General features: G+C 35.0%; 1 protein-coding gene across 8 annotated transcripts in view; it reads right to left on the reverse strand.

Annotated features, from left to right (window-relative positions):
- TRIQK (triple QxxK/R motif containing) overlaps window positions 1–9797 on the reverse strand; it is a 100144-nt gene that overhangs the window by 45349 nt on the left and 44998 nt on the right. For 5 of the 8 annotated variants that reach the window (XM_059394846.1, XM_059394841.1, XM_059394843.1 and 2 more), the window contains one exon: window positions 6632–6713. In XM_059394846.1, the coding sequence (XP_059250829.1) occupies window positions 6632–6692 (61 nt within the window). In that variant the 5' untranslated portion in view covers window positions 6693–6713. The remainder of the gene's footprint in view (window positions 1–6631; window positions 6714–9797) is intronic. The other 3 variants (XM_059394848.1, XM_059394845.1, XM_059394844.1) reach the window with 1 other exon arrangement.

A 9797-nucleotide genomic window follows, 5' to 3' on the forward strand; every position in this document is an offset into this window, starting at 1 on the left:
TGAACCACTGGGACTTCATCAAGATCAAAAGCTTTTGCACAGCAAAGGAAACAGTCAACCAAACCAAAAGATGACTGACAGAATGGGAGAAGATATTCACAAGTGATATATCAGATAAAGGGCTAGTATCCAAAATCTATAAGAACTTATCAAACTCCACACCCAAATAACAAATAATCCAATCAAGAAATGGGCAGAAGACATGAACAGACATTTCTGCAAAGTAGACATCCAGATGGCCAACAGACACATGGAAAAGTGCTCAACATCACTCCGCATCAGGGAAATACAAATCAAAACCAGAATGAGATACCACTTCACACCAGTCAGAATGGCTAAAATTAACAAGTCAGGAAATGACAAATGTTGGTGAGGATGCGGAGAAACCCTCCTCCTCCTGGAGGTTCCCCTCCTACACCACTGGTGGGAATGCAAGCTGGTGCAGCCACTCTGGAAAACCACATGGAGCTTCCTCAAAAAGTGGAAAATAGAGCTAACCTATGACCCATTAATCACACTACTGGGTATTTACCCCAAAGATACAAATGTAGTGATCAGAAGGGGCACGTGCACCCATATGTTTATAGCAGCAATGTCCACAATAGCCAAACTATGGAAAGAACCTAGATGTCCATCAACAGATGAATGAATAAAGAAGATGTGATGTATATATATACACACATACACAATGGAATACTATGCAGTCATCAAAAGAAACAAAATCTTGCCATTTGCAATGACATGGATGGAACTAGAGGGTATTATGCTGTGCAAAATAAGTCAATCAGAGAAAGACAATTATAATATGATCTCTCTAACATGAAGAATTTGAGAGGCAGGGCAGGAGGTTGTGGGGGGTAGGGAAGGAAAAAATGAAACAAGATAGGATCGGGAGGGAGACAAACAGTAAGAGATTCTTAATCTTACAAAACAAACTGAGGGTTGCCAGGGGAAGGGGGATATGGAGAGGGTGGTTGTGTTATGGACATTAGGGAGGGTATGTGCTATGGTGAGTGCTGTAAAATGTGTAAGCCTGATGATTCACAGACCTGTACCCCTGGGGCAAGTAATACATTATTTGTTAATTAAAAACAAAACAAAATAAAATAAAGATAGAGGGAACATACCTCAAAAACATAAAGGCCATATACAAAAGACTCACAGCTAATACCATCCTTAAAGGGGAAAAACTGAGAGCTTTTCCTCTATGATCAGGAACAAGAACGGGATGTCCACTCTCACCATTGTTATTTACCATAGTACTGGAAGTCCTAGCCTTATCAGTCAGACAAGAAAAAGAAATAAAAGGCATCCAATTGCCAAGGGAGAAGTCAAACTCACTATTTGCAGGCATGATATTCTGTGCAGAAAACCTGAAAGGCTCCACCAAAAAAATTGCTAGAACTGATACACGAATTCAAGAACATCACAGAACACAAAATCATCTGTTGCATTTCTATACACCAATAATGAAGAAAGAAATAAAAAACAAGGAATTGAGCCCCTTTATAACTACACCAAAACCCAGAAGATATCTAGAAATAAACCTAACCAAAAACGTAAAAGATCCATACTCTGGAAACTATAGAACGCTTATGAAAGAAATTGAGGAGGATACAAAGGAATGAAAAAACATTCCATCCTCACAGATTGGAAGAACAAATATTGTTGAAATGTTGACACTGGCTGTAGCAATTATTTACTAGACAAGGAAAAGAAAAGCAAAAATGAACTACTGGTAATCCATCTAGATAAAAAGCTTCTGCACAGAGAAGGAAACGATCAACAAAACTAAAAGGCAACCTATGGAACAGGAGAATTTGATATGCAAATGATGTATCAGCTAAAGGGTTAGTATCCAAAATCTATAAAGAGCTTATCAAACTCAACATGCAAAAAATAAATAATCCAGTTAAGAAATGGGCAAAAAAAAAAAAAAGAAATGGGCATAAGACATGAATAGACATTTTTCCAAAGAAAATTCCATTTCTATTATGTATACACACACACACACACACACACACACACACACACACACAATGGTATATTATTTAATTACTCAGGCATCAAAAAGAATGAAATCTTGCCATTTGCAATGATGTGGATAGAGCTAAGGGGATTATGCTAAGCGAAATAAGTCAGAGAAAGACAAATATTGTATGATTTTACTGATGTGTGGAATTAATTTAAGAAACAAAATGGGTGGGGGGAACCAAGAAACAGGCTCTTAACTATAGAGAAGAAGCATGATTAGCAGTGAGAGGTGGCTGGAGGATAGGTTAAATAGGTGATGGGAGTTAATAAGTATACTTGCTGTGAGAAGCACTAGGTGTTGCATGAAAGTGTTAAATCACTAAGTTGTACACCCAAAATTAATACTACAGTGTATGTTAACTAACTGGAATTTCAATAAAAACTTTTAAAAATGGAATGATAATATCATAAAAGAAAGAAACAGAACTTGCCACAAGTAGACATACACTCTAAGAAATTCCAAAAAAATGTTCACCAGGCACAAAGAACATGATTTCAGATTTTAGGTCTGGGATGTAAATGAGAATTAAGAGCAGGGTAGTGGTAAATATGTACATAATTGTATGAGCTTTGACTGAATGAACTATAATAGAAATGTCTTAGGAATTTTAAAAATAGAACTAAGAAATGGAAGCTTCATATTTTGGTATTTCTAAATTAGGGGCAGAGAGAGGTCCCTCAAACTCTCCTGATAGCCAAAATGCTATTATTCTGTCAATTCCATGAACTCAAATCTTGTGACTCAATTATCTTTACATCTGCCAGTACCTAATATAGTCTTTAACCCTAGAAAAGTGGTATAGTAAAGGGATTATGTGGTCATTGCTTGGAATTGAATCCTGGCTGTACTTTCTACCAATTGTAGAACCTTGGAAAACTTTTTTAACCCATCTGTGCCAAGTCTTCCTGATATGTATAATGGAGTTATATAATAGTAGTTGCTTTTTTACCTATTATGAAAATAAAATAAGATGTGCCTGGCACAAGATGCTTAATACTGTTAGCAACTTATATTATGTACGAAAATAGAGATTTACAGGTAAATTAGTTGTGTTTTATAATGATTAACCTTATACATATAAATATTGTTTAGCCTGATATAATTAATGACATATATTTAGAATATATCTTAATTATGTTAAAGCAGTTTTTAAAATTCTCCTCCAATCTTGAAATAATTTATCCCTAGAATAATACATGCTGTATTGGGCAATATTACTCTCTATTCATATGATATTATATCTGAAGAAAATTTATTTCTCCTTTAAGCCAGAAATATTTCAGAATATTGTTTTTCTTAGGTGCATTGCCTTGAAATTGAGAAGGTACTTCATCTTCACTACACATTTCAAGTTCACACTAGAGTAATTAAAACAGTGTCCATTTAATATGAGGATTCTGTATCTACAAGGTGTTTCCAGTCATTAGCCCATTTGATTCTTACCTGAGCGAAGAATATTGTGAAGAAAGCTTTTATGAAAGCCATTAATCATTGTCATTTAGTACATAATTGAAAATGCAAACTTTTAGCAGAAGATAAATTAAACAGTGATATTAAAATCATCATTCAAAAACTGGCACTGGTATTGGTATTACTAAATATAGTTATTGACTGACCATACAAAAATTATATAAATAAGTGAGATTTCATAACAAGAGGACATTGCACACATGTAATACCACTATTCTTTGTGAATGTTTATTAAGTAGCAATTGAATTAGCTTAAAAAAACTATACTATTTTATTTATATATTTTATATATTTTTTATATATTTTATATAATACATAATAAAAATGTTATATTTATTATATATATTTATATATTTTCTTACCACCAATACTGAAATATCTCTTCAAGATAATTATGGCTGATTTATTCCCTCCTCACATTTTTTATCAGATCTGGGAAACATCTGCATAGGACTCCATTTAAGGGAGACAGTGCTGGAGATAAATCTATCATCATCAGTATGAGCTCAGTCTTGTGGTATTTTCTAACTGTGATACAGAAAATCAGATAATCCTTCCTTGAGAAAATCCTTGAATTAGTTAATATCTTAATTAGTTTTTATTAATTTACTAGTCAGTATCTTTTCTATTCCATTTCTCTATCTTTACAAAAAACTTATATATATCATAATATTCTATGGTATATGCATAAAAATCTTAACTCAGTCCATTATCCTTAAAAGTAGTGAACAAAAACATCATCACTCTTTTACTTTTAATATACTGTGTTTGATTATGATTACTCTGTTTGTAAAATACACACAGGATAACTCATATCCATGCAACACTCTAGTTTACTAACTGGTCTGACACTTCTTATGGATCTCCAAAGAACCTTGTGAGACAGGTGGATCTTGTGAAGCTAATATTTTCAAGAGGAAGTAAAACAGGAAAGAGAACTTTGTATGGGAATATATGCATATCACAGCACTCTCTGAACAGTTTAGAATAAGAAAAGGGTGGAGTCCTCATAATTATATTACTTTGTCTCATCTTTTCTTGGTTCTAATAAATATGAATAGAAGTAAATAAAAGTATGCCATGTTTATAAAAGAGAAGAATTTAGATTTTAATATCTAATCTCCAAAATTGATAGATAAAAGTCAATTTCAATAAAAACTTTGCAGGCTACTTATTTTTTTATTTTAGAAAAAATTCATCTGTGGTGATAGAAATCTGAACAGTAGTAGCATATGAAGGTAGGTAGAGACTGACTGGAAGCAGATATGAAGAACTGCCTGAGAAAATGGAAATGCTTCTATTTTGATTGGCATTTCTGGTTACATAGGTATGTACACTTGTCAAAATCCTAAGAATTGTGTGAAATAAGTCAAGCAGAGAGAGTCAATTCTCATATGGTTTCACTTATTTGTGGACCATAACAAAAAGCATGGAGGACATGGGGAGTTAGAGAGAAAGGGGTTGGGGTAAATTGGAAGGGGAGGTGAATCATGAGAGATTATGGACTCTGAAAACAATCTGAGGGGTTTGAAGTGGCGGGGGGGTGGGAGGTCTGGGTACCACGTGGTGCATATTATAGAGGGCACGGATTGCATGGAGCACTGGGTGTGGTGAAAAAATGATACTGTTATGCTGAAAATAAATAAATGAAAAAAAAAAGCCAAAAAAATTCTAAGAATTGTATATTTAAGAGTTGGATTGTGAATTGATCCACGATATGGCTATTCTTTATGTGGTTAGCATATCTCATTTGATCAGAGACTTTAATCTGATAAATCAGTCCTGTTTAAACACAAAAATAACATAGCAACCTACACTATTTATTCATCAGACATCCTCTAAGTGAAGGAAAGAGGAATATAACCCCCCGAAAAAAATCAAACATCATAATCCATCCCTCAAGAAATTTAATCCAGTTAGAAATACTTTTTTAAATTTGCTTTTATCTGACAACCAGTTAGATGAGTTAGGTCATTTTGTAAGACTTTCAATTTCATTTTTTTTATTGTAATAGTTGGTTGTTTTGTTTTTATTTTTGTTTATTCAGATTTCTTCTTTCATGAATTGCTTCTTCATGTTTTGTACCCGTTTTACTTTTGGATTTCCAGACTACTTTGTTTATTTACTTATAGTAGGATTTTATTTTTCTACATATAAACCTTTAATTGGTTATATATATTCTAAATATTATTTAATATTCCTTTCATTTTGCACTGCTTTTGTTTTACAGAAATATCTTTATGGTGTGCACCTTATAGATCACATTTATAAAATGGTATCAATAATTTCTTTTGGTATCAATAACTTCTACATATTTTCTGTCTTCTATTGTAACTTCTCTCTTTATCCTTCAGTTTTTTAGAAGAGGTTTTTTACTAACTGCTATTTTTTTATTTCCAAAGTAGGAATGAATGGAAATGAGTAGGAATATGTAAAAAGAGAGGGTGCAAGATGGGAAAGGGTAGGTTAACTTTTTCGCTTCTAAACGATTTCTGATTTACTACACTTTGCTCAAAGTTGTAGCTATAGGATACAGATTCTTTAAAATTGGGGGAACTTGGTTTGTGACTTTGTATGTGGGTAATTTTTTATAAATACTTCATGTGCTCTTGAAAAGAATGGGTAGAAAATCTTGTACTTAGAGCATAATCTAAAATAAGTAAGCTTTCTGTTATTTTTTTATGTTGACTAGTCTCCTTTTCTCTAGCCCACTATCTTACTAAAGTAAAATTTTGAAGAAGAATTTCAGGCTTATCAAATTATTGTCATTGAGTCAACAAAATTAAAAGTTTTTACATGGATAAAAATAAATGATTTAATAGATAATAACACTAAAAATACCATATAAGAACATCTGGCCTTAAGAAACATAATAAAATGTATTTTTGATTGTATTAAATTAATAAAAATTATAAGAGCTCTGAAAATCACAAGTACACAAAGCGTATTTCTCTACTGGTAAGCAGGCTACACTTATTTTTTGCTCTTTAAAAATATATAGTCCTTCATTATTCATACTCTGTGTACCATATGTATTAAGGAAAAGTTATTTTCTTAATATCACACATCATTCATTTTTCTTTATCTTAATTCCCAGGAATGTATCAAAGGGAATTCATTGCTTACCAATTTGCTTTCTGTACTGATCAACAGGAAGTTTTATAGTAGAGGCATCTTTTCTACCCATCTTTGATCTCCAAAATGCCTGCTGCAAAAAAAGAAAATAATTATGTTAAAATCCTAAAAAATCAAAAGGACTATCTACAAACTTCAGGAATAATTTATCCCATAAAATTCGTTTTTAAAGCAATGGGTAAAAATGTCTTTGACTATTCCCATTAGATATCAGTAAAGAACACAAATTCTTTCAAATAAATTATCAAGGATATAATTGCTGGTAATTAAATTTCCCAATTATTTGTTCTTTGTAACATTCATTTTATCAAGTACTATAAATACTCAATTAAACCAAACTGTTAAAAGTATTTTCTGTAAATGTGAAAACCATGTACCATTGATTCAGATGGGTTAGGGTTGCAGGCATGCTCTTGCAACCATTCTGTTACACAAAAAGTTTGAATCTCAAATACTTTGAATCTTGTTTTAAAAAGCATGACAGGGAAGGAGTCAAGATGGTGAAGTAGCAGCAGGCTGAGACTACTTCAGGTAGCAGGAGATCAGCTAGATAGCTTATCTAAAGATTGCAAACACCTACAAATCCATCGGCAGATCGAAGAGAAGAAGAACAGCAATTCTAGAAACAGAAAATCAACCACTTTGTGAAAGGCAGGACTGGCGGAGAAGTGAATCCAAAGCAACGGGAAGATAGACCCCGGGGGGAGGGGTCGGCTCCCGGCAAGCTGCAGAGAAACGGAGCACAAAATCAGGACTTTTAAAAGTCTGTTCTGCTGAGGGACATCACTCCAGAGGCTAAACCGGGGTGAAGCTCACGCGGGATCAGCGTGGCCTCAGGTCCCGCAGGGTCACAGAAGGATCAGGGGTGTCTGAGTGTCGCAGAGCTTACCGGTATTAGAACGGGGAAGCCAGCTACAGAGACAGAGCCAACAGTGAGCTCACAGCTCGGGGTTACCTTGAACCAGTCGCAGACTGGGTGAGCTCGGAGCGGGGCCGGAGGTCAGGCAGATGGGAGTTACTGAGCGCTGTTCTCTGAGGGCCACTGAGGAGTGGGGCCCTGGGCTCTCGGCTCAACCCAGCCGGAGACCAGGAGGCTGCCATTTTTATTCCCATCCTCCAGAACTCTACGGAATGCGCTTAGAGAACAAAAGCTCCTGAAAGCAAACCCCAGTGGATTACTCAGCCCGGCCCCTGGTAGGGGCGGTGCAATTCCACCTGGGGCAAAGACACTTGAGAATCAATACAACAGGCCCCTCACCCAGAAGATCAACAAGAAATCCAGCCAAGACCAAGTTCACCTACCAAGGAGTGCAGTTTCAATACCAAGGAGAGCAGCAGAATTCCAGTGGAGGAGAAAGCAAAGCACAGAACTCATGGCTTTCTCCCCATGATTCTTCAGTCTTGCAGTTAATTTAATTGTTTTTTCTTTTTCAATTTTTTTTCTCTTCTTCTGCTAAAAATTTTTTTAACTTTTACCCTTTTCTTTTTTAATTATTTTTAATTAGTTTATCTAATATATATTTTTTTCTTTTTTATACTTTTTCTTTATTCGTTTTCTTTAATTGCTTCTTTTCTTTCCTTTTCTTTTTTCTGAACCTCTTTTTATCCCCTTTCTCCCCCCTCACGATTTGGGATCTCTTCTGATTTGGTTAAAGCATATTTTCCCGGGGTTGTTGCCACCCGTTTAGTATTTACTTGCTCCTTCATATACTCTTATCTGGACAAAATGACAAGACAGAAAAACTCACCACAGGAAAAAGAACAAGAGGCAGTACCAAAGGCTAGGGACCTAATCAACACAGACATTGGTAATATGTCAGATATAGAATTCAGAATGACGATTCTCAAGGTTCTAGCCGGGCTTGAAAAAGGCATGGGAGATATTAGAGAAACACTCTCAGGAGATATAAAAGCCCTTTCTGGAGAAATAAAAGAACTAAAATCTAACCAAGTTGAAATCAAAAAAGCTATTAATGAGGTGCAATCAAAAATGGAGGCTCTCACTGCTAGGATAAATGAGGCAGAAGAAAGAATTAGTGATATAGAAGACCAAATGACAGAGAATAAAGAAGCTGAGCAAAAGAGGGACAAACAGCTACTGGACCACGAGGGGAGAATTCGGGAGATAAGTGACACCATAAGACGAAACAACATTAGAATAATTGGGATTCCAGAAGAAGAAGAAGGAGAGAGGGGACCAGAAGGTATACTGGAGAGAATTATAGGAGAGAATTTCCCCAATATGGCAAAGGGAACAAGCATCAAAATTCAGAGGTGCAGAGAACACTCTTCAGAATCAGTAAGAATAGGTCCACACCCTGTCACCTAATAGTAAAATTTACAAATCTTAGTGACAAAGAGAAAATCCTGAAAGCAGCTTAGGAAGAAAAGTCTGTAACATACAATCGTAAAAATATTAGATTGGCAGTGGACTTATCCACAGAGACCTGGCAGGCCAGAGAGAGCTGGAATGATATATTCAGAGCACTAAACGAGAAAAACATGCAGCCAAGAATACTATATCCAGCTAGGCTACCATTGAAAAGAGGAGAGATAAAAAGTTTCCAGGACAAACAAAAACTAAAAGAATTTGTAAGCACCAAACCAGCTCTACAGGAAATATTGAAAGGGGTCCTCTGAGCAAAGAGAAAGCCTACAAGTGGTATATCAGAAAGGAGCAGAGACAATATAGAGTAACAGTCACCTTACAGGCAATACAATGGCACTAAATTCATATCTCTCAATAGTTACCCTGAATGTTAATGGGTTAAATGCCCCAATCAAAAGACATAGGGTATCAGAATGGATAAAAAAACAAAACCCGTCTATATGTTGCCTACAAGAAACTCATTTTAACCTCAAAGACACCTCCAGATTTAAAGTGAGGGAGTGGAAAAGAATTTACCATGCTAATGGACAGACATCAGAAGAAAGCTGCAGTGGCAATCCTTATATCAGATCAATTAGATTTTAAGCCAAAGACTATAATAAGAGATGAGTAAGGACACTATATCATACTCAAAGGGTCTGTCCAACAAGAAGATCTAACAATTTTAAATATTTATGCCCCCAACATGGGAGCAGCCAACTATAAAAACCAGTTAATAACAAAATCAAAGAAACACATCAACAATAATACAATAATAGTAGGGGACTT

The sequence above is a fragment of the Mustela nigripes genome, chromosome 3 (genome assembly GCF_022355385.1).
Source record: "Mustela nigripes isolate SB6536 chromosome 3, MUSNIG.SB6536, whole genome shotgun sequence".
Taxonomy (NCBI): Eukaryota; Metazoa; Chordata; class Mammalia; order Carnivora; family Mustelidae; genus Mustela; species Mustela nigripes.